The 25,579-nt window shown below is 32.5% G+C and overlaps 2 protein-coding genes across 4 annotated transcripts in view; one reads left to right on the forward strand and one right to left on the reverse strand.

Annotated features, from left to right (window-relative positions):
- Positions 1–14,989, forward strand: part of Vps37a (VPS37A subunit of ESCRT-I) — a 37,593-nt gene extending 22,604 nt beyond the window's left edge. For 2 of the 3 annotated variants that reach the window (XM_071610431.1, XM_027954719.3), the window contains exons 5-12: positions 3,289–3,514; positions 5,075–5,145; positions 5,993–6,120; positions 6,204–6,262; positions 6,339–6,407; positions 10,046–10,189; positions 11,103–11,183; positions 12,974–14,989. In XM_071610431.1, the coding sequence (XP_071466532.1) occupies positions 3,289–3,514; positions 5,075–5,145; positions 5,993–6,120; positions 6,204–6,262; positions 6,339–6,407; positions 10,046–10,189; positions 11,103–11,183 (778 nt within the window). In that variant the 3' untranslated portion in view covers positions 12,974–14,989. The remainder of the gene's footprint in view (positions 1–3,288; positions 3,515–5,074; positions 5,146–5,992; positions 6,121–6,203; positions 6,263–6,338; positions 6,408–10,045; positions 10,190–11,102; positions 11,184–12,973) is intronic. The other variant, XM_027954720.3, reaches the window with a different exon arrangement.
- A 2,146-nt stretch (positions 14,990–17,135) lies between these two features.
- Mtmr7 (myotubularin related protein 7) overlaps positions 17,136–25,579 on the reverse strand; it is a 64,481-nt gene continuing 56,037 nt past the window's right edge. The window contains exons 10-13 of the mRNA XM_027954690.3: positions 24,390–24,590; positions 22,907–23,047; positions 21,682–21,808; positions 17,136–18,080 (exon numbers count right to left, since the gene is read on the reverse strand). Coding sequence (XP_027810491.3) covers positions 17,715–18,080; positions 21,682–21,808; positions 22,907–23,047; positions 24,390–24,590 — 835 coding nt within the window. The 3' untranslated portion in view covers positions 17,136–17,714. The remainder of the gene's footprint in view (positions 18,081–21,681; positions 21,809–22,906; positions 23,048–24,389; positions 24,591–25,579) is intronic.

Genomic DNA, 25,579 nt, shown 5'->3' on the forward strand with positions numbered 1-25,579 from the left:
ACGGGTTTTTGTTTTGTTTTGTTTTTGAGTTCTTTATACATCCTGGAGATTAGTGCTATATCTGAGGTGTATGTGGTAAAGATTTTCTTCCATGATATTGATTATTTCCTTTGCTGAGAAGAAGCTTTTTAATTTGAATTTATCCCATTTATTGATTCTGAATTTTTATTTCTTGCATTTTAAGAGTCTTGTTAAGGAAGTCAGTAAGCTGACATGATGAAGATTTGGGCCTGCTTTTTCTTCTATTAGGCGCAAGATCTCTGTTCTAGTGCCAAAGTCTTTCATCCACTTTGAGTTGATTTATCGCTACAGTGAAAACTACAGAACACTAAAGAAAGAAATTGAAAAAGACCTTAGAAAATGGAATGATCTCCTGTGCTCTTGGATAGGCAGAATTAAAATTGTCAAAGTGGCCATAGTACCAAAAATATGGTACACATTTAATGCAATTCCTATTAAAATCCCAATGACATTCTTCACAGAACTAGAAAAAGCAATCATGAAATTCTTTTGGAAAATTAAGAGACCCAGAATAGCCAAAACAGTCCTTAGCAAGAAGGAATGAAGCAGGAACCATTATAATACCAGACGTTAAGCTATACTACAGAGCAATAGTACAAAAAACAGTATGGTATTGGCACAAAAATAGACATGTAGACCAGTGGTACAAAATAGAAGACACAGAGACAAACAACATAAATACAGTTATCTTTTACTATAGACAAAGGCGCCAAAAACATATATTAGAGAAAAGATAGCCTATTCAACAAATGGTGCTGGGAAAACTGGAAATCCATGTGTAGCAAAATGAAATTCACTGAGTTTTTTGAATAGACCATATATTCCCTTAACTTAAAATTCAAAAAGTCTAGGGAGTATAAAGTGGAAAGTCTGTCTGCCACTTCTTGTTCTCTTGCAATTTAAGTTTTTTTTTTTTTTTTTTCTCTTTGGCATCCAGAGTTGTGTGTGTGTGTGTGTGTGTGTGTGTGTGTTTGTGTTTCCTAAGGCATTTTATGCATATACAAGGAAATATGAATGTAGTATTTTGTTCTCTTCCCCCATCCTTTTTACCCAAATGATAGCTTACTATTTCCTTGCTTTATTTTCACTAAATAATATGATTTGGAGTGTTTTCAAATTAGTAATTAAGGCTCTTTCCAATTATTATTTTATGCCCACAAAGTATTTGTTCTAATTTCTAAAGTATTATATCCACAAAGTATTATGGATATACTGTAATTCATTAACAAAAGTCCTATTGATTGAGATGTTTGTTGTTTTCAACCTTCTCTAATATAGCATCACATTGCTTTGTTGCCCTCAGTGCCACAGCAAATATTTTTCCCAAACATGAGTATATTTGTTGAATAAATTCTAGAAGTCATATATACTGTTGTAACTTTTGACAAACACTACAAAATTGCCCTCCAAAGCAGTTGTAGCAGTTTTTTCTATATACAATGCTTATTTCCCTGTGTTCTTTTCCAACACAGTATGTTATCAAAATAAATCTTTAGCTATTTAGGCAGAACATGATATGTTAATATAATTTTAGTTGTACCTATGTTATAACAGTGAAAGTGAACATTTTTCCTATGCTTTAGAGATGTTTCTCGTTTCTTTTCTGTAACCAGTATTTTTTTATTCTTCACTTTGCCATTGGATTGTTAGTCCTTTATCAATTTGTAGGAATTATTTTTATATTAGAGAAATCCTTTTTTAATTTTAAGACAGGGTCTAACTGAGTTGCTAAAGGTCTCACTAATTTGCTGTAGCTGGCCTCAAATTTGCTATCCTCCTGCCTCAGTTTCCCAAATCACTGTGATTACAGTTGTGTTCTGTTTTGTTTTGTTTTTTGGTACCAGGGATTGAATTTAGAAGCACTTAGCCACATCCTCGGTCCTTTTTTATTTTTTTTTTGAGACAGGAACTCACTAGTTGCTTAGGGCCTAAGTTGCTGAGGCTGGCTTTGAACTTTCAATCCTCCTGCCTCAGCCTCCCAAGCTTCTATGATTTCAGGCATGTGCCACTGCATACAGCCACACTCTGATCTTTTAAGACTTTTTTAAAAAAATTAATCCTTAATCCATTAAGTTTTTATAATATTGTAAATATTAGAATGTGACTTGAATTTAATTTTGTCCAAACATTCCAACACTAATTACTGACCTTTCTATTTTTCGCTTACATGAAATTTGATCTTTATTACATCCTAATTCCCAAATGTGTTTAGTCTTTTTCTGCATTTTATATTTATTCCATCAATCTCCTATCTATTCATAAGTACTGACCTATAAATTTTTTTATTATTAAAGTTTTATAATTTATTTTGCTGTATGGAAAGGCTGTTATCTTTTTACCTTCCTTTTTCTATATATAAAATTTGGTTCACTAGTAAACACTTCAAAATCTGTAACAATGTTTTCTTCCAACAAAAGTTCAACTCAAGTTAATTTATATCATGAAATGAAGTAATAGTATTCCAACAGAAAATGTTTAAGCTTGATGTGATTTGAAACATGTTTCAGTTCAAACTGAAACATTTTAGTGGTTAATATTGTTTTAAACATACCTTAAGTCCTTTACCTTTTACATATAACTAATATAAACTTACTCTATTAATTCAAATATTGGCATTTACCTGATTCTCAGTCTGCTTTGATGCCTGAATTCCCTTTTTTTTTTTTTTAATAATTTGATGCTTTGTGAACTTTTCTAAGGGAGAATATATTAAATGTATAATGTTTAGGTTTATCTTACAAAGAAAATACTGACTTCATTATTCTCTAATTAAATCCCAAGTACGTAATGCTGTGCCATTATTTAACATTTTTTGCAGCTTATGTACATATTTACTTTTTCTTTCAAATTTTTTAGAAAAGCAGTCTTACCTTTCAGTTAGATTTTTCCAAGTACAGTGAAAGTTACTAAGAAGCATCCCCTTGAATAATGTTCCTGGGTTAAATGTTGTTCTCTATTCTCTCTGTGAAAAAATGATATCAGTGGAATGCTAAAACTCAAAAATGGCCTATTAATTTTTACTCTAACCACTTGAATTGTATGCTTTCTAAAGTAGTCATCTTTTTTTCAAAGAGAACTGCAGTTCTCTTTTTGGGGGCTTTATAGTTTATCAATTACAATTGTATTAGTCATATAATTATAACAAGTATTACCAAAACAGAGTTCTAGCAATAGAAATGAATGATTATTGTTTAGAACAATTTAGTCATAATTTTCTATTCTTCACACCTAAATGTGATCTAATTCTCATTCTCTTTTTCTCTTTAGCCTGTACAGTAACCCAGGCGGGATGCCTCCTTATGCTTCTCAGGGCTTTCCATTTCTTCCTCCATATCCTCCACAAGAAGCTAACAGGAATATCACTTCTTTGTCTGTTGCTGACACTGTTTCTTCTTCAACAACAAGTTATACCACAGCCAAGCCTGCTGCTCCTTCATTTGGTGTCCTTTCAAGTCTGCCATTACCTGTTCCCACAACGGACACTTCAGCTCCGGTTGGTGTCTTTAGTAGCCTAATTTGTACCCATGAAATATGCATTCAGTCAGCAGACATTTATTGTTTATTATGTGCCAGCTACTAAATTAGGCACAAAATATAAAAAGATTAAATAACATTTCCAACTTAAATAACAAACTCAAAGAGGTAAGCAACAAATGATCAAATAATTTCAAATAAGGAACTTCTCAAGACATGCTAGTGTTATGGTAGAGACACAGTTGAAAAAATGGCCATTGCTCCCAGAGACCAAGGTAGAACTAGTAGGGATGCCTTTACAAAAACTGTAGTTCTGTTTTTTTTACCATTTTATCTCTAGTGCCTCAAACCAAGCCTGATATATATAGCACTTGCTCAGTAAACATTATTCAGATAAAAGAAGGAATGCATTCATGCTTGGTTTTTAGACAGGATCTTGTTAGGTAGCCTATACTGGCCTCAGACTTGTGATCAGCCTCCTTAGTAGCTGGGATTATAAGCACACACCACCAAGCTCAGCTTTTGAGGCCAGATTTTGAAAGGTGGTTATGAATTTGCCAGGATAACAGGAGGCTCTAGAAGACATTCTGTGATAGGCAATAACTTTGACAAAGGCTTTGTAGTATACCTCAGATGGTATTTTTGTAAAGCCGCCTATAATAGATCTCTCTGGTTGTCGTTTTGGGTGTAGAGAAAGGCACAAGGACTGATCATGTAGGTAAATCAGGTGTCAGATTAAAGAGGAGCTTCTATAACATACTAAGGACTTCAAGCATCCCATTGGTTTAAAAACTATGTTTTGAGGCTGGTTACTTGCCACATGTGATGTTACAGAAGGAGAGACCAATACTTGGTACATAAAATATTCAAAGGGATTTGAAAACTTTCCCTTTTAACCCTTAATGAATATCACCCATAGTAATACTTAAACATTGTAAAACCTTATTATATTAAAAATTACTAATTTCAAAGTTTGTAATCATTTAGAGTAGAAACCCAAGTGGACTTTGTTTTTCCAAACTTTTCATCATTGTGTTAATAAACAAACTGCAATGAGTATTGACAAAAGTATAAGAGAACTTTTCAAGGGTCTTCAAGCATAAAAAATTTTATATATATTCAAACAGTGGATACTGTGCTCTGCAACTACCTTGTTCTATGTAACCCAGATACATAACTATTCAGACTACTGACAGCTTAAGTTTTTCTATACTTACTGTCTTTCATTTAAGAGAAATACATTCATCTGTATCCATGAAATCCACTGATATTTCCCATACCTGTTACAGATACTCTTAAGATATTTATTTTATAACCATACATTTGCCCATGAAAGAAAGCTAACACAGGCTCTCACCAAAGGCCCTAATCAACAAAAAAAGAAGAAGTAAGCTTGTATGTACAAATTTATACTGGGGAAGAAAAATACAAGGGGAGCATAAGGGCCATGTGAAATAAGAAGATGAAGATGTGATCATGAGAATAGTTATGGGACATAGTAGATTAAAAATTACTATATATGTAAAAGGGAATAATCAAAAGATGGCTGAAATGTAATACCCTTTAAATTCTTCTTTAGATAAGCCAGAATGGTTTTGGTTATAAGATGCCAGATGTTCCTGATACATTTCCAGAACTCTCAGAATTAAGGTAAAAAACTTAAGTTGGGATATATTTTATTTATAAATATAAACCAGATTATCATTTCATATTCATATTAAATAAAAATATTTTTAAAAATCTTCACTATTCCTATATTGTGATTATCTTAGGGGGAGAATTTTAGGTATTAAAGGTTGCATTTATTGAGTGAGTAGTCTACACCCAGGGATTTTTCTAGATGCTAAGAGTGAAATATAAGTTATTAAGGTAACAAATATTTTTCATATGAAAAATATTTTTTGCATTCTTTGAAAGTTATTTCTGAATATATTTATATCTGATTATTTCATAATATATCTTGGCCTATTTAGTTCTTTCATTGCTCCTTAATGATAATTCTTTAATGTTATCTTCTTTCTTCAACATTTTATTTATTAAATTTTTTGTTGCTAGTTTATTTGAATCAGGATTCAGAAAAATGTTCAACTATTATATTTAAATGCTAGCTTTCTTAAGTATCCTTTAATGAACCTTTTATCTCTACCTTTATACATACACATATATATTCACGTGCTTATACCTACACATACACTAATAGATTTACATATACACACATACACATAGACATACATACATATTTTATACATATACTATTATATATTTTTTTAAGAACTTGGTTGGTTGTCCTGTAGAATCTCCCATTTCTACTTTCCACTATGGTTAACATTTTATTTTCCTCTTAAGCTTATATTTGGCCTTTTTATGTGTACATATGAAAATTATTTAGAATCTTATCAACCAAATAAAACTGAAAATTTGTGAATATTTATCATCATGGAGAAATACTATATGACTGATTTTTATTAACAACATATTTCTTTCTTTTGTATTCTAGTTTATCACAACTCACAGATATGAATGAACAAGAGGAAGTATTACTAGAACAGTTCCTGACTTTGCCTCAATTGAAACAAATTATTGCAGACAAGGATGACTTAGTAAAAAGTATCGAGGAATTAGCAAGTATGTCTTCCCTTATTTAACTTCTTATTTCTGGAGAAAAGTGTGATCTTTATCTGGAAATAACCAGAGGATTTATCTTTCAGGAAAAAATCTCCTTTTGGAACCTAGCTTGGAAGCCAAAAGGCAGATTGTTTTAGATAAGGTGAGTTAGTGATCATTTTGAAGAAATTTATATAATTTAAAAATAGAATTAAACAGAATTTTATTTTCTCTTTTAGTATGAATTACTTACACAAATGAAATCTACTTTTGAAAAGAAGATGCAAAGGCAGCATGAACTTAGTGAGGTAAGAGTCTAGTTCTTTTCCTTTCCTATGAGAACTTTTCATCCTGATGTGCATAGGCCACCTTCTGTCAGCTACCTTTTGTTAGATGTCTGTCTGTAAAAGCCTGATACCTTTAAAAATACATGAGCAGCTCTGTTATTAGATACTATAATAAATTATTTGTGTTCATACGAGAATATGTTTGGTTCTAAAACAGGAAAATATGAAAAGCCCCACAAATAACTTCTGGGTAAGTTATAAAAGTAGTGTAATAGTTGTAATAAAACTTAACAATAAAAAAAATCTTTAACTTCAGACTCAGAAATAAGCTTATGTATGAAATAAGTTTATGTATGAATATTTTAAATGAAAAGTTATCAAATTGAAAAATATAATATATGAAAGCATTTTATAAAATTCAGCCTATATCTGTGAAAAAATAAATCTTTAAAAATGGAATGGAGGAAATAATCTATATTGTCTACCAATAAGTCATCATTGTTATTAGTATTGTATTTCCTTCAAAATCAAATTCTGAAAGATTAAGCCAATGTAATAACACATAAATTAGAAATAAAATAAGAGCAAAAAAAGGAGACTATGATTTATAATGAATTTCAGATGATAGGATTATCATTTAGAAAAAAAATAAGAATAGTAGCTAATATTGAGTGATTAATGTATGTCTTGCACTGCACCAGGATATTTATATATATTGGCTCATTATTACCCCAAATCCTACAAGACAGGTATTGTTACTTTTCTGTTTTCCATTTTATAGAAAGTTTTAGGGTTCAGAGTCAAACCTAAGCAATCTTGTGTCTCATAAAATGTGTGAAAATCAACTGAAATACTCTTAGATACATATTGGAATTTAGTAGATATTAAAGAAGCTTTTAATAATAGTCAACATCATTCCTTACACAAACTCTTAGTAAACTAAGAATATAAATTAATTTTTATTTGATAAAAAAAATATTAGAAATCAACTGTAAACATCACATTTAGTGACTAAACATTTCCAGAATCTCATTAATGTTGGGAATAAGAGAATAATGCCCCATTGTCAACTGCTGTATAATATTGCTTTGGAGGTTCTGATCACTGCAATCAGACAAGGGAAATAAAAGGTGTATTAGAAAATAAGAGGTGAAATAATTGTTTACCAAAAAATAAACAATCAGTAATCCTAGAGAGAAGAGAAATTTTTCATCTTATGTTCCAACAATTAGTACTCCAAAGCTATATCCCCAGCCTAGGAAGGTTCCAAAACGAAATAGAGAAAAAATAGCTCATTTACAGTAGCAACAAAAATACAAAATATTTAGAAGTGAACCTGATGAAGTGAGTTAGTAAACTTTACTTAATGACATGAAAGAACTCTTGAGCCATTTTCTAAGGCTATTTTTAGAGCAACACAATATTCATGGAATGAATATTACCATGTTATAAACACTTCATTCTTCCCAAAATAATTTATAAACTTATAGTCTGGGGTTGTAGCTCAGTGGTGGAGTTCTTGCTTCACATATGTGAGGCACTGGGTTTTATCCTCAGTTCCACATTAAAATAAATGAATAAATATATAAAAGTATTGTGTCCACCTACAACTAAAAACATTAAAATACATACATATACATTAGTTGCAACCAAATTGCCAAAAGTATTTTTTTTTATCTTAATGGATTTTATCTAAAAGTTCATCTGAAAGACTAAACAGGTAAAAGTAGGAAAAGCTTAAATGAAATAATAATGGAAAAGAGTGCCCTTTTCTACTATCAAAATACACTGTAAAAACTCATGATTTAAAATGGTGTAGTAGTTTTGTAGAAAAATAGTTTCATACAGTTCAGAAATGGACTCATATATGTGAGTGATTCATTGGAAAAAATTGAGGATTCAATAAATGATATACTTGGTTGTCCATTTAGTATCCATTCATAGAGAGTAAGGTCACTATATCATATAGGATGCAGAAAGATATTGTAGAAAAACTTTCTGTGGAAACCACAGTCAACTAGCTCTCTAGGAGTTTTATTAAGATTACAGTGAGAGAAACTTTTCTGAGCATTATAAAAGAGGAAGACGCATGAAGGAAAATTAATTAATTTCACTATGTATAAATTAAAGTTTTTTTTAATTTCAAAAATTATAAAATCAAAAGTGAAATAAGAAAGAGAACAAATATTTGTCACAAATGACAAATAAATATTAATGGCAATGGTTGATGAAAAGTGAAGGAAAAACAAGTTACTCACAAGAGAAGAAATATAAATATCCAATAAAGATTCTGCTTTAACTGTTATTTTAGTCCCTGAAAGTTTATAGAGGAATTACTGGAAGTGATTCTTGAGAAACTTAAAATTTAAAAAAAAAAAAATTCACATGCAAAATAAATACTTTGATTCTAAGGCTTTTCCCTAGATGTATTCACTCAAGATGCTCTGGAGATGATGCCTGCTTTACACTTCAACGTTTGTAAATTACATGATTACACAATTGAGTACAAGAGTGTGAAACCTCTCCTGTTTTATTATGTTACCTAATACTTGCTCTAATGTTTAGCACATGACAGATACTCAATAAATATTTAGTGAATAAGTAAGTGGAAGCATTTGAATAATCAGTTTTAGCAAGGGTGATAATAATGGTGCATTACTGGATATTCCTGTATGTGAGGTACTCCATACATACTAAGGTGGCTATTAAAAATACTTCCTACATTTAGGTCTTTGATATATTTTGAGTTAATTTTTGTATAAGATTCCAACTTAATTCTTTTGCATTGGGTTTCCAGTTTTTCTAGCATCATTTGTTTGGAAAAAAGTGTCCTTTTCCTATTGAATAGATTTGGCACCCTTGTCAAAATAATTTGATCATACACATGAGGGTTTATGTCTTGGCTTTCTCTTCTATTCCATTGCTTTATATGTTTTTATGCCAATACCACACTATTTTGATTAATGTGACTTTGTAGTAACTTTTTAAATCAGAATATAAATTGTCCAACTTTGTTCTTCTTCAAAATTATTTTTGTCATTTGTATCTCATGAGATTCCATATAAATTTTAGGATGGGCCTGTTTCTCAAAAAAATGCCAATGACATTTTAACAGCAATTGCATTGCATCTGTAGATCACTTTGGTTAATATTTTATCTTAATCATATTAAATCTTTCAACCCATAAATATAGAATATCTTCCCACTTACTTATGCTTTTAATTTCTTCCAACAGTTGGTTTTCTCTGTACAAGCCTTCTACCTCTTTGGTTAAATTTAATCCTATCACCTTTGCCATATTTTATTACTTAGAAGTGAGTCACTAGGTCTAGCCTACACTCTAGGACAGAGGATTAAACAAGAGCAGGAATATCAGGAGACAGAGGTTCTTGAGGGGTCATATTAGAGGGTGCTTCTCTTATGCATTTAATCCCAAAATCCCCAGGAAAGTACAATGATTTGCCTAGTTTCTTATTTAATAATTTGCAGCCAGTGGATTGGTTTTTCTAGTTAGGTATCTACTTTATAACCAAAAGCTAAGGACCTGGGTGAGACATGATAGAGGAGCAGATTTTCTCAAAATGAGGCATTTAGTAAATTCTTCATATCTCTACCTCATTTCTTTCCCTCAAAGGAATTTTTTAAAATTTTTCCCTCAGAGCTGTAGTGCAAGTGCCCTGCAGGCAAGATTGAAAGTAGCTGCACACGAAGCTGAAGAAGAATCTGATAATATCGCTGAAGATTTCTTGGAGGGAAAAACTGAAATAGACGATTTTCTCAGTAGCTTCATGGAAAAGAGAACAGTATGTAATACTCTTCCATTGAGGATGAGTGACAACATAACATCAAATTACTTAACTACACCCATGAGTAAAAAAACTTCAGCACATTACTGAGCTGGGGATTTGAGTGCTATGAAAGGAATCTGAAGAGCTTCTATTGAGAAGGATAGCAACACCCCATTCTCACTATCACTTATCAAACTTGCTTGTTCTGAGTACACAAGCAGGTAAATCAAATAACAATTCTGTTTGAGACATAATAGTTTGTACCATTCTATAGAAGCTGGTAATTCAGCCTTGTTCTAATTAACAGTTATAATGTACGCCTCAATTACAACCATTTGCACAAGTTGTTTAATGAGATAATATATAGAAATTAAAAAACAAATTAACAAACAAATTTAAAAATATTAACATTTTCAAACAGTTTTTATTTGATATTTCCATTGTATTTAAAGAAAACCTGAAAAAGTCTGCATTATTGTTTCTTGTCCTTTAGTAGGGTCCTAAATGTTTGCACAGTTTCTCTAAGCATCATATTTTTAAATTTTTAATTGGTAATTATAAGACATGATATTTGTGTGTATGTGCGTGTACAATATGTGTGTATATTTGCATATATATATTGTGTTAAGGCAGGTGAGGCAGAATGATTAACAGCAGGACTTATCTCCATATTTTTAAGACACAGTTATTTTAAATTTAAGAGAATTGATGTAAAGGATCAGGGTTTATATTACATTCTGGAATTTGCCAGTAAAAGCTATCTTCTATTAAATAGTTTTTGAATTCTTGAATTTCTGAGGAATTAACTGTTTTAAACATTTAAAACTTAAAATAGTGTCAGTTGGATAAAAGAATTACATCATAATGTAAGAAATAATTGGCACATTTTTGGAGATGTAACTGATATTTTCAATAATTTATCTTCTAGATTTGCCACTGTAGAAGAGCCAAGGAAGAGAAACTTCAACAGGTGATAGCAATGCACAGCCAATTTCATGCTCCACTATAGGTAAATTGTATTTCAGGTTGGAGTCTCAAGGCTCTTGGAGAAGTAAATGTTCTTAACAGTGCCTGTTCTTTTGTGCTATATAACATATAGAATGTTTTGTATTACATATTAAATATATTATATAATTAAGCATGTAGAACTAGAAATCTTTTGGATATTTCTGCAGTATGATATTGGCTTAGATGAAATGTTTTTTCAACACTAGATAGCTACTCATGTAGAATTAGAAGTTAAGAGTTGATTTCTTTCTCTCAACTAGAGTATAGAGTATGCCATGTTACTTGGTTGACATATTATGAAATAGTCATATCATTTCTTTCTTTAAAATGTAATCTAGTGACTCAGGAGTCTGAGGCAGAAAAATCACAGGTTCAAAGCCAGTCTCAGCAACTTAGTGAGACCCTCTCAAAATTAAAAAAAAAAAAAAAAAAAAGGGATGTAGTTTGGTAGTCTACAAGATTATTCAAGTGCTTTTCTAGTTAATCCCCCGACTTAAAATTTTCCTTCCTATAGAGCACTAACAGGATGATTTTCCTAAAGTACCACTTTTGTCATAAAATTTCTCTGCTCCAGAACCTGTATTGAACCTATAATGTCAGATTTCTCTCTGGTTTAACTGTTTCTATAATCTGGCATATATTTCAACTCACCCAATTTAATTTGCCATTTTCTCCTTATGTTGTTTTGTATGTCATATTCTTCCTTCTACCACCCTGTCTTTGTTCGTGTTCTTAACTGATAACATTCTTTCCCTTTTATTCTCCATCAATTTTGTTTTAGGAATGATTTGGTTGAGTAAGCAAATCTCACCCTAACAAGGTTAAGTAAAAACCTATGTAGTTGGATAATGCAGGGATACACTATAGAGCCGAAGTGAAGAAATTACAGCTCAGTCACCCAAGTTTGAAAACACTAGGAACCACTCAACTAATATAGCTCCTTCCTGCTTTCATGCTAGAGCCACTTGTTGCATCTGTTGTTATTTGTTCATTTTTTGTTTTTCGGGGGGCGGGGGGCTGGGATGAAACCCACGGACTTTGCATGCTTAGCATGTACTCCACCACTAAGCTATATCCCTAGCACTTTCTTCTCTTTCAATTTGCTCCTCATCTATTGCTTCCCAAATCCTGATTATATCAAATCTGCAGTTCAAGCAGCCATTCAAGACTAGCAAGAATCTCTGGAGCACTAACACAAATTCCCAGGGAAGAGATGTGTGAGATACCCATCCTGGCCTAATCAGCTTGGCCTGTAGATTAGTGTCATGTGGTCCTCTGCCCAATAAACCAGGCTACAGGAGTGGACTCTAAGGAGAACAGTAAGTTCCCTTAAAAAGGGAGTGGGATTCATGTTTTATTTAAGCCAATATCATACTGAAGAAATAGCCAACTGATTTCTAATGGTTATATGTTTATTTATATAGTAAGATGTATAATATATAATACAAAGGAAGGAAGTGACTTATCTCCTGTTCAAATACATCTGCCTCCTTGTACAGTATTTATGCCAAGTCTGAGGGGAACTGTTTTGTATCTTATTTTATAATCATAATGTAAATTCCCTGTCTGCAGGGCTGATTTTTGATACCAAGTTGCATTCCCCACAGCTTGAGAAAAAAGTAGACACTGAGTAATTTCTAATTTAAATGAACATATTAATTTTTTTTTCCTTATCACTGTTCCCTTATAATCAAGTTATAGGTAAATTTTAGTTGGAAGAGAATATAAAAAGATGAAAATTTATCACCTCAAATTAAATCTTAGATTTTTAAAATTTTCTTTTCTTTCCAGATTTTCCCGAAAACATGAACTGCCAAGAGAAAAATGAGACATAAAACTTAAGCACATTGTTTTATATTTATGATTTGCAAATTGGCATTTCATCATGGGGGCTGAATTCACAGATATACTATATAGATTGTATACAGAACTGAGACTGATTTTGTATAAATCAAAATACTTGCTGTGATCTTTGCTTTGAGAAAATTTTCTGCACTATTTGCACTAAAAATGTTTATTTATTGTTGATAAACTATCATATATTTAAGTTCTGCTGCTATTCTTCTTATTATTGATTAAATGCCTATGCATGTAATTTCAGCTACTTTTCAGTACTTTATAAAACTAATTTAAATTTATAGTTTTAATTCAAAGCTGCCTCAGTTCTTTATCAAGAGTGGTGTGGTTTTTAGATTATTTTCCTCTCAACCTTTTTTCAAGAAATTTTCAACTGTGGAAAGTCACCATTTTCTTTCTTTCTTTCTTTCTGGATGATAAAACTTTTCAAGGGCAATTTGTTTTTAAATATTCATAGTGTCAGGAAACACCAGACCTGCCAATGTGCCATCACAAGTAAGTAACTTTTACCTACAATAAATCAAAAAAGAGTAAACCAGCTCTTCATATATTGTTTTATTTTTAAAACTAAAGATACATTTAAGTTGCAAGACAGTTAAATAAATATTTTACTTAAGAAAATGACTGGTTTCGTTTAAACCAATCCAAAACAAACTTTCAGGCTAATTCTTAAAACATAAGTATCTGATGGATTTGTGGTTAGATGGGTATGCTTTCTAAATTCCTAATGTTAAAAACAATCTTTTTGTTAATAAAAATAATCTAGACATAAAAAAAAAATCAATGAATTTTTCTCATTTTTATGTGAATTCAATTTTCCTGAGAAAAGTTTTATAGGAACTAGTAAAAGTACTATTTAGTTTTTAAGCAATCCAAATTTTTAATGAATTTCCTCTTCATTTGTACTGTGTTCAGTAATTTGCTTCTATGCCATGTCACCAAATGAACATATTTCATAAGTAGCCCTAAATGATTCTAAAGGGAGAAAATTTTGAACTCTGAGGCTCAATAAACTAGTATCTAAATCACGAAACAACCTAGTGCATATTTTTGCTTAAATTTCATCCCCCTATAATTATCATTTCAACATTTGCATACAATATAGATTATCTTTGTCTTCATTCTTCTCTCCTTCTATACATGTCTTTAGCAATGGAGGTTTAGGGGAAAGACTTAATTTTCTTAGAATTGAAAAATACTTAATACTTAGTCTATGTTTGTAGAACACAAATATTCACATGGACTAAAAAGGTACAATGTTGTATGCAAAAAATGGCTTTTATTAATTGTCTGACTTGCCGGCACTGTGCTAAGGAAGGGCATGCTATTTAATATTCAAAATGCTCAGAAAAAGGTAAAATTATTCCTGATTTGTGGATGAAATAATGAAGTAAAAGTATGTCAAATTTGTGATAGTCTTTTGGGCATTTAGAACTTTCCTTATTGTCTGTGACAATATCCAGTGTGATAGCATTGGCCATCAGAGATTAATATTCCCAACAATTATTGCAGTCACTGGAAGACTTTGCATTCCCAATCTTTTACAAACAAATCAGGTAGCTTTCCTGGAAACTAGATATATCCTAGAACAAGAGGTCAGCAGACCAGAGACCTTCTAAAAGACCATTCACACTAAAAATAATGCATTACGGAAATACCATATAAAGATAACTCAAACATGGTTTAGTTATTGAAGTGCTTATCTACCTCCTGTTCTACCCAAATATATATACATGTATAAAAAATACATAATTTCCTTTAAATTAGTTTATTAGATAACCTCTTAACAACCCAGTGATTAGAGAAGTTTGATCACAATTATCTGTATTATATAAATTGGCAATTTAGTTCAGATATAGGTTATGTATGTCTTTTAGGATGGAAAGATTTTATGCCTGTGTGAATTTGGGTTCCATGACTGCAATAAACTTAAATGATGTTTTTTTCTAATGTTTTGGCTATATTTCTTTGTAAAAAATGATTATAGACATACATGCCAAAGTAAATATTCTGATTTTACTTTACTATGTAATAGAAGACTAGATGGAAATCAAAATTGTAGAGGAAAGCTTAGGAGTTTCAATAGACTATCTAGGACAGAGGTTTGTTATGGATAAAGCTTTAAAGGTTAATATCTCAAAAGAGAAGAAATTCTAAATCAATGAGATATATACTACTAAAGATAACAATTTTAAAGTTGAAAGAAATTTCTAGGAATAAACAGACTAGAGAATTTTTATTAGGATAGAGGTTGTTGGACAAATAAGGTTTAATCATAATCTATATATGATTATATTGAAAAACAGCTCCGATTTATGTACTCTTGAATAAATATTTCTCCTTTGTTTTCCTTAACTTCCTTTATTCTATAAAATAGTTCAATTATTGGTTTGCTTAATCATGATCAAAATTCTTATCTATTTCATATCAAATTTACCTTAATATCACTGAATAACAAATCACTTGAGCACTATTACTAATTAGGAAGTAACAGGCCCATGTCAGTTGCATATCGGTTTATTCTTTTCACTTTAAACCACTGCCCTAAATAATAAAACACTTCCTGATTGCAGTTTGATTTAAAATAAAAATGTAGTGTTAAGAGAATTTAGTCTTGTTGGATTGAGAGTGCTCTTTAAAGGCTCTCTAAAAGCACAATAAATGTTTAATAAGCAATAAATATAAACTTTTATATAGAGTTCAGTGTTAGTTACTTATAAAACATAGACTAAATGAACATAATGTTTTATAAAAGATTGAGGGAACTAAAAAGTTTATGACTCTGATGGAAGATGTCACATTATAAAATTAAAATTTAATATATCAGATAGAATATTTGCTTTCCCAAGTAAATGCATAGTCCTTTTTGGTATAGATACTGTTTCTTTTCTTTTTTAAAAAAAGTATTGCTTTTTTTAGCCTTACACTACCAACTGGAAGAAATTAAAGTCATATCCTCAGTTTTAGGCAACAAAGTTTCTAGAAGTAGACAACTACAAGAATGGTATGAAGTGAGTTATATACATTATAAAAATGTAAAAGCCATTGACCCTATATCCTAAGTATTTCTTAGCAGGGTATTCTCTGTTATATATGTTTTTTTATTATAGAAAATGAATGACCTTTCCTTGTATTTAATTTGGGAACTACTCAGCAGAAAATACTCAAGATTTTGTATTCTAAAACAATTGTACTTGCTTTTTTTTAACATTAAAAGAGCATTTTATATTACTGTCTTTAGTATATTAAAATAACTTCTATTTTTAAATATGCATACAATTAACAATTATACTGTATAATTTGATTTATGTATATTACTATGCCCCAAATCTTTCATACTAGAGATTTCAGCAATATCACTTGCCTTTTTTCTTTTCCTTGCTCCCATTTTAGCAAAATGTAATATATTCTCCAATAAAAATTCACATATTTAAAATGTTGATATAAGTGATAAAATTAATCCTTCTACATTCTAGAATGTACTAATATTTCAAAGCCATACATTGTGAATACTCTTTCTTTCTATTCAAACATGATAACTTTTCTCTAGTAGGTTCCTTCAAATCAAAAGTTCAGGTTACCTAGTAAAGTCCTGTGTTTCAGTAATAAAATAGGAGAATGGTTCTGTTTCACATGTGCCTTTTACCAAAACAAAATTTTTCAGAATATTTAGCAGTCATTGTTCATGAGATGTTACTAATGTTAATTAAACTAGATTCACCAGTCACATAATTTCTAGAATGATAGATGCTGTAACTCATTCCCCCTGTTTAATAGGCATGACAGCCAAATTCTCTAGTTCTTAACTGGGATTTGCTCTTATTGATATTTTACCCTACTAACTTTTACAGTGTTAAACTTCGGGAATCAAGCTGGTTGATAGTTGGCTCAAACAATCTTTGTAGTCTAGTCTCTGGAACAGTAACGAAAGGTTGCTATTAAGAAAGCAAATATGATTTGAATTCATATGTAAGAGCCATAGAGTGAATGTTGCTTCTATTTTATTAGGTATTAGACCCATCTTAGACAAAAAGTAAGTTATAAGTTTTATTATTTTTTTAAATGATGAGAAACAGAAGAGATTCCAGAAAGGGCAACAAAATTATTATTAACAATTCAAAATATATTATCTAAGGAAAAGTTAAAGTGATTATTATACCTGAAAGATAAGTTTAAACAATTTCAAAGCTCCTTATATCTCATCAACGTGCCCTATTTTTTAGAAATAATGGTAATAGGGTCAGAAGATAGAAAACACAAACTGTGCATCTGGAAGTGAAATAAGAGACATTCAAGATCATAACAGGTTTAAGGGAAGAGAGTCAGAGGGGGCTTTGTGAGGAGATGCATGCTATGACAAGGAAGATTTATACTGGTAACCTCAAGTGATGACAGAATAATTGTTTTGCAGTGAATACAATTTTCATAGTCTAGAATGAGTTTCAAAATGATGAATAATTTTCCTTATATTGATGAAAGAAGTGGCTACTTCCTGTTCTTAAACATCTAAATACACTAAGAGTTGGTCATTTTTTTTCCATTTTCATAGCTACATTTTACAATTCTCGATGACATGTCCCATTTCCTAAATCATTTTTATTCAGAATTGCACCATGCCCTTTTTTTTGGAAGTGTTTCTTATGTGTCCTTCACTTTGGAACTCCAAAGGGAAACTTCAGGCAGTGAGAAACACAGCTTCATCAGAATCCCGGTCCTTACCACTGTCTTCGCTTGGTGCACGCTCACCACCACTTGGAGACCGACAACTTAAATCCTCCACCCCAGACTCTTGATCACTGTTCACTGACAAGTCTGGATCTGAGCTTTTCAGATTGTCTTGGGTTAGAATCAGAGCAGAATCTTCATCACCCTGTGAAGGGCTTCTGGATGGAAATGATTTCATATTCCCACTGTAATCCTGGGGAGTGTTGGCTGTGCTGTTGTCTGTGGTAGAAAACCCTGAGTGTTTGCTGGGTTCACTTTGCTTGTTACTCTTCACTGTAGTGTGACTTAACTGGACCTTCTGAATTTTTTCCAGCCTCTGAAGAAGAAATAACAATTTCAGGGAAAAATTTACCTTCTCCTTTTATACATGCATCCCTTTAGTTTGCCTTCCAGCTGGGTATAATGTTAAGAATATGGGACTCGAATGGATGAGGATTCAAACCTAGGCTTTTTGGCCATGAACAAAATGAATTCTGTGAGGCTTGTTTTCTTCATCTCTAGTGTGAGGATGATAATAACTGCCGTGACAGGTTTTCTATAAATGGAAACAGTATAACACAGATAACGTACCTGCTAATCAATAGTCTCCCTCTTTTCTATGCCTGTTTGGTTCCCATGAACTCAGAATGTTTTTTTTTTTTAAAGTCAGGAATGAGTTGTTTATCTAATTTTATTGAGATATAATTCACACCCTCAATGTATGCAATTCAGTGGCTTTTAGTAAATTTACAAGGTTGTACAACCATCCCTACTTAATTCTACATCATTTTCATCACCCCTCCCCTACCTCAAAAAAAAAAACTCCAACCAGTCATACTCATTAGCAGTCAGCACCCATTCCCCTTCTCTACATCCTGTGGCAACTGCTAGATAGCTTTCTATCTCCAAATTTGCCTAGTTTGGATATTTCATATCAATGGATAATACACTATATGCCCTTTTGCATCTGGCTTCTTTCACTTAGCTTCTGTTCTCAAGGAGCCATCCATATGATAGCATGTATCGGGATTTTATTGCTTTTTATTTTGAATTACATTCCATGACATGAATATGCCACATTTTGTGTCTCCATTCATCGGGTTATGGACATTTGGGCTATTCAAAATATATTTTACCAGATTATATCCTGTAATGTCAACAGGGGAGGTATTATAAGATCGAGTATCTCATATTCCTTCAAAACCACTCATATGAGGTATTAGTGAAAAAGCACTGTGTTGGGCAATATGAGGAACAGAAATAAATCTAGATCCAGCTGTGGAGAACTTGAAGTGTTTAACTGAGGCAGTGTTCATATAGGGATTTGGAAGAGTCAAATTTAAGAGGGATGGGGGTGGTGTCATGCAGGTGAGCTTCAGGGAGAAAAGTGCATTTTAACAGAACTCTGAAAGGATTAAATCTGGACATTCTGGTAGCATTCCTGGTAGAAGGAACAGTGAGAAGAAAAACACAAAGGTAAGGAGGTGTCAATGAGCAAGAAGCAGAAAATGTTCAATTTTAGCAAAGGGAACAGTGGAGAATAAGGTTGAAAAGTTGGATTAGACTGAATTATAGGAAAATCTCAAATGCCAGACTAAGAAACTTTTCCTGTCATATAAGGAAATAATAATCAAAATTTTTAAATTAAGGCACTTTAAAATATTCTAAATAAATATTTTTTAAATTTGTTTAACAATTGTTCAACAAAATGAATACTGGAAAAGATTAATAAAATCCTAAGATTTTCATAAAGCTTGTATGTCTTTAGGAAGTGTAAATTTAACTGGCCCAATGATGACTCAAAGAAAAAAAAAAGATCTACCATGGCTCTAGAATTCTAAAACTCCAACCTGTGGCTCATTTCACTCTCTTCATTTATTCTTTGATTCGATTCAAATCACCTGTGGCACTCAAGATACTGAAATTTCTAGGCTTAGTGCCCAGGCATCAGGATTTCCTGGGAGGTGGTGATCTTGCTGCACAAACAAGGCTTAAAAACTACTTCTCAATAAGGTAAAACATGGTGATATAAGACAGAATTCATCATACAGATACAGCAATGTTTTTTTGGACGCTGGCAGATTTCTAGAGTACCATTTATACCTGGTCTTAAAAGTTCCCCAAACCAATGGTTTAACCTGTGAATCTGTTTTACCTGTCCAGCTTAAGCACTTAAATTTGCAACCCAACTTAAGATCATCCATGATATTTATATCTCAAAAAGGGATATTTTCTAGAATATCATGAAAACAGGAGTCAGCCTCACCATCTACCTCTAAATGACCACCTCTATTGTTGAGAACCCTGAATCATAAAGCACCATTTCCCCAGGGCATCATTCTCAGTGGGGACCTGCAGGTGAGTATCCACTGGGCCAAGGAGCAGAATTCAATTTCAATTTGTGATATTTTGCTGAACTTTCTTTAGATACTGACCAATCGGAAAAGCTATGTTCTCTTCTAGCCACGTTATTGCTCTATGAGGATAAAGAAGAACCTTAACTATTGACAATTTCCAACCCTCCTAATACTTTTTCCTCACTACATATGATCTTAAAGTTTTCATCATATTTAAATTATTGAACCTCAATTCAAAATTCAGGTCCCAAACAAGAGGAACTTACTGCCAATTCCTGAACAAATGAATGGTATGGTGGTTAAGTGTTTTAAGAAAACAACTGAAGCAGGACAAAGCAAAAATCCAAGTGGGTTTGGTGATCAACTAAACTTAACTAGTATCACTGGAAACAAAGTTATCCAATTAGGAAAAGCATTTAAGTATATTATAACCTCCCTGGCCCAAATGGGGAAGTAACAGAAACCCAAAGTAGTCAATTTCAATTATTTTATCTTTTATATACTAACATAATGTCATTTTTTAATTCTTAAAAGTGAAGACACAGGACACAAGTATGGTGGTGCACACTTGTAATCCTAGTGACTCAGAAGGCTGAGGCAGGATGATTGCAAGTTCAAAAGACAGTTTCAGCAGTTTAGCAAGGTCCTAAGCAACTTAGTGAGAACCTGTCTCGAAAAATAACAAGAGCTGTGGATGTGACTCAGTAGATGAGTGCTACTGGGCTCAATCCCCAGTAGCAAAAAAAAAAGAAAAGAAAAAAAGAAGTGAAGTAGTAGATTTTTACTACAGATAAAATGTCTAATTTTACTCCTTTTTCAACCTTTTTTCATGCTTTCTCCAGAAAGAATTTTAGTACTAGTATTTACTAGTAACAACAACAAAATGTGTGTGTGTGTGTGTATAAATAGCCAAATAGTTTAGCACACTGTGGAAATGACCATGAGCCAGATTTGTGATAATGCATTAAATTCCTACATATGGACATCAGTCATCTGGGTGCTCACCTGAGTGAGACTGTATCATCCAATGATTATAAATAAAAAATGGTCACTGCTAATTTTATATATGGGCTTTTAGAGACTTTCATGGGGCCACATTCTGAAAGAAATAAGCACATGTCAGGAGCCGCCCTGTACAGGAGCTATGTACACACCTTAAGTCCTGAGTAAAGAGGTACTGGACTGGTTTTGGACCCATTGCAATACAGGTGGACTTTACCTCTGCTTGGATAAGAAAGGTGCAGTTCAGGGAGTGGGTGTTACCAGATGGTTGTACCAAACTCACCTGTTTGTTGTAATCCTTCCCTTGTTGTAATCCTTGCCCTTTTTTGGATGGAATGTTCCATGGATTAGTTCCCTCCATTAATAAAACCCCAGTTCAAGGCGTGCTCCCCTCCTCTTTCTTGCCTGCCTTGCCACCGTTGTGGGAGCTGTAGCTGATGAGCAGTCACTGAGCCCCCAAAAAAGGTACTTTCTGTGTCTGTGTCTTTATTTAGTCAGCCCAAATTCACTTGGAGTGACTCTGATTTAGTCACATGTACCTGCAAGCACACAATATAGATTATAGCAAGTGTGTCTTACTTCTTCTAGGGCCTCCAGTTCTTCCTCCAGCTGCTGGGATTCCTCCTTCACGGCCATAAGGTAATCTGTAACGGACTGTCGGGGCTGCATCCCCTTTTCAAAACGGTTATACATTCCACTCCAAAACCTAGGAGGAAAGAGCTTTACAGTACCACCAAACCACAATCTGAAAACTCACATTCTCAAATCTTACAAGCTATTTTTAATATTATAGTTCCACAGTCTAAATAATAACCAAACACAAATTACAAGTTCAAAAAAGCCGCTCGCAATAATTTCATGTTGATGGTTTTTGGGGGGAGCCCATAAACTTTTGAAGAAAGTTAAGTTCATGAAGTGTCTACTTATATATGATACTGAATTAGGAGGCATAATAATAAATATATTTTTATAATAGATTGAAGTAACACATGTTACCACATTTTTGTTTTGGTTTAATAAAATCGCTGTTTTGAACTTCAAAATTAGTGAACATATAGTCTTTCAGCTACAAAAGGAGGCTTTTAAACTTGAAGCTTTTTTTTTAAAGTATAATAGAATTAACATTCTGCTCATTCTGCTCTAAAAGTCTGGGGAAATAATGATATTAAAATAAATGAGAATAAAACCATCTTGAGGAATAAAATCTTTGTGGGGGGGGACCCAGTAAGTATTTGTTGGGAGTGAGTAGGGAAAAGGAATGTGGTTTCTCATATTCTGTGCACTGGCCTTTTGGCTGAGCTCTGAGTCATTTCATCACGTAAGACTAGAGAAGAAGCCAAAGGATATACAACATGCTTGGTCTCCCATCCCAATATATAAAATCTTAAAATAATCTATTTCCACAAGAGAAATAAGCTGGGACTTGATTCAGCAGAGATAAAACCATGTGATAATTTGATAAATGTGTCATTCTAATTTAGCCTATAAGACACTTGGTTTTCTTTTTTCTCTTCCTCTCTTCCCCTCCTCCCTTTCACTTTCACATAGAAATATAAGTTTCTATGTATTTCTAAGATACCGTTATTATAAAACATCAACTTCTGAAGAGAATTTCACATTTAGAGGGATGAGAGGGAGGAGACACGGCCACAAATACAGTCAGTTATTCAAGCATCTTCTGAAGGATTGTGTATACAAAAAAGCCTTGAAACCCATTGTCTCAGACACTTTGGCCTCTGAAAGTTAAACAGTGCCAGAATCCAGTTTCACTCCATAGTTTGAAGATTGCTAAAGGTTTACATACTTGTACATGGAGTTGCATGGAGCTGCAGGGAGGTGAAGGCATCCCTGGTACTGACTGTGATCTGCTCTAAACAGAGGATTCAGGTAGTCGGCCCGATTCTTCAACAGATGAGCCCATAAAGAGTATGTTCTTTCTTGAATACTGTTAAAAAAAAAAAAGTCGAAAATGACTGATCTTGGTTCTTAAGAATAGTAAATGTATAATATAACAGGTGAAAAGGAACTAAGCACTGTGATCTGAACAACAGTCCTTGTTCTACAGAAGGGAAATTTAAAATCTTTTTTGGTGGTTTCTTGATATAGTAGAATAGCACTATAATAATCTCAACTCCTCCCCTACTATCTGCATTAGCCTGGACAGGATGTTTAATTCTTGTTAAGTTAAAAAAAAAAAAAAAAACTGCTTATATAGTTTTTTGTCCAAATATTCATTGAACATTTATTATTTGCCAGGCTGTTTTCAAAGGGCTTCCCGTGTTTTCTCTCTTTTGACCCTCACTGAATTCCTGTAAGATATATCCACCTCTGGAAGAGACACTAAAGAAATGGAGAGATTAAGTAGTTCCTATGGCTAGTGAATGTAAAAGCCAGAATTAAAATCCAAGCAGATACCATTAGAACTTGAGAGTCTGGTGCAACAAGCCACGAATTATGTGGGAAAACAGGTGAGCCTACAGGATGCGCTCTGCTTCTTCTAAATCATCCCCCATCAGGAATACTTAAAGTTCCTTGGACAAAATAAACCAGTATCCACTGGAAAAAGTATTTTTGTATAACTTAGATGGCATAAAGCCTATTTTACTTAAACTGTTTATTTCTAAAATTAAATTTGATCATGTATATACCATAGTTAAAATCATTTTATTCTATGAAAATCTCAAAAATATTCTCTTATTTGCACTTCCTAAATCACCTTCTTGTTATTAAGTTTCTGACTTTATAATGTACTTGGAAGTCCATATTTTATCTACTTTTACCCTTGGATGATGCAGTGCACTTTTAATCTAAATTAACAGTGCCTTGAGTTTAAAATTTGTTTTCGCTGTTATATTTGCAGTTTTTATTCTAACCATATATCCACTCAAGATACCTAACTTTTAATTGCAAAAATTATTTTCTTTGACTCCAGAATTATTTTCAAGACCCCCCAACCTGTCTGGGTATATCAGGCATAAACTGGGGGAAAAAGTACAACTGTACAGATCTCTGTCAGTTGATTACATTTTTGCCACTTTGATTGTATGTGGTGCTGAGGATCGAACCCGGGCCGCACGCATGCCAGGCGAGTGCGCTACCGCTTGAGCCACATCCCCAGCCCCAGATTTTTGCCACTTTGAAATGATGCCAGAAACAAGAAAAGAACTTGAATCTGTCAGTATAGATATGTGCACTAAATGACATAGTGTCCAAAATTATAAAAGTCCACCTGAAAATTCTATGTTGCCCAAAGCTTGAGATAAAAGTTAAAACTCCAAAATACTTACTTGAGTTCTCGTCTTTCCTTTTGACTGTTGCATAGGAAGTTTCCAAACTGGCAAGAATAAATGTGATGTTGAATGTGAATCAGAAACCTCTCATTGAACTCAAAGGCACAGGGAAATTGTTCCATTAATTGCCAGACACACTCAATGAACTGGTCAATTACTGGGGAGATTTCTTTTGGGTCACCATCTAGATTGCCATATCTATAAAACAAAGTAGAAGATATGTTATAAGGTAAGTTTTTTTAATTAGAAGGCTATAAATTCATAAACTATCATAAAGGCAACACTAGTTCCTAAAAAATCTTATAAACTCAGTATTACTAAGAGGTAGAAAAATTAACCTTTAAATTCCAATTTCAAGAACTTCGTAATGGTGGTATAAAGAAGAGAACATGTTCATGTTATAGTTACAAAAGAAAGTGTTAAAGTAGAAGAGTTGGGGCTGGGGATGTGGCTCAAGCGGTAGCGTGCTCGCCTGGCATGTGTGCAGCCCGGGTTCGATCCTCAGCACCACATACAAATAAAGATATTGTATCCGCTGAAAACTAAAAAATAAATATTAAAATTCATTCTCTCTCTCTCAAATAAAATAAAGTAGAATAGTCCCAGAGATTAAATTCAAGGAAACTTTCCATGAAAAATGAGCAGTTTTTATTTCAAACTTTAAAAGTACAACAAAACTTATTTTTGAAATAAATCTTCTACTTTATTAATGGCTAATGGGAGAATTAGAAGCAATTTCTAAGCAACTTCTGGGTTTTTCACTCTTGCATTGTTTGCTGGGAAGAAATAAGGAAGAAAGACAATTTGAAAAAAAAAATAATGGTTTCCTAGGATATTCTCATTTCTAGAGTAAAAACAAAACACTCATTTTTATATGACCACAGATTCCACAGAAAACTTTTTTTAGGATAATATAAAATATTTTATCTTGAAACAGCAAGCAATATTTTTGAAATGACAAGTGAATGTACATTACATACTGCTCTTCTATAAACAACTTTAAATAAAATCTAAAGTCAAATAGAATCTAATCAATAAATTTTGTGTTATTTGTTGGAAATTTACATTTTCCCAAATAGTTAGACATTTTCTTTTGCTTTCTTGATTAACTGAGCATTTCTCTAATTATACATGGATTATCAATTTTCAGGTTAATATAATATTAAAACTCTTTGTCTTTTGAAGAT

This window comes from Marmota flaviventris, chromosome 3 (assembly GCF_047511675.1).
Source record: "Marmota flaviventris isolate mMarFla1 chromosome 3, mMarFla1.hap1, whole genome shotgun sequence".
Taxonomy (NCBI): domain Eukaryota; kingdom Metazoa; phylum Chordata; class Mammalia; order Rodentia; family Sciuridae; genus Marmota; species Marmota flaviventris.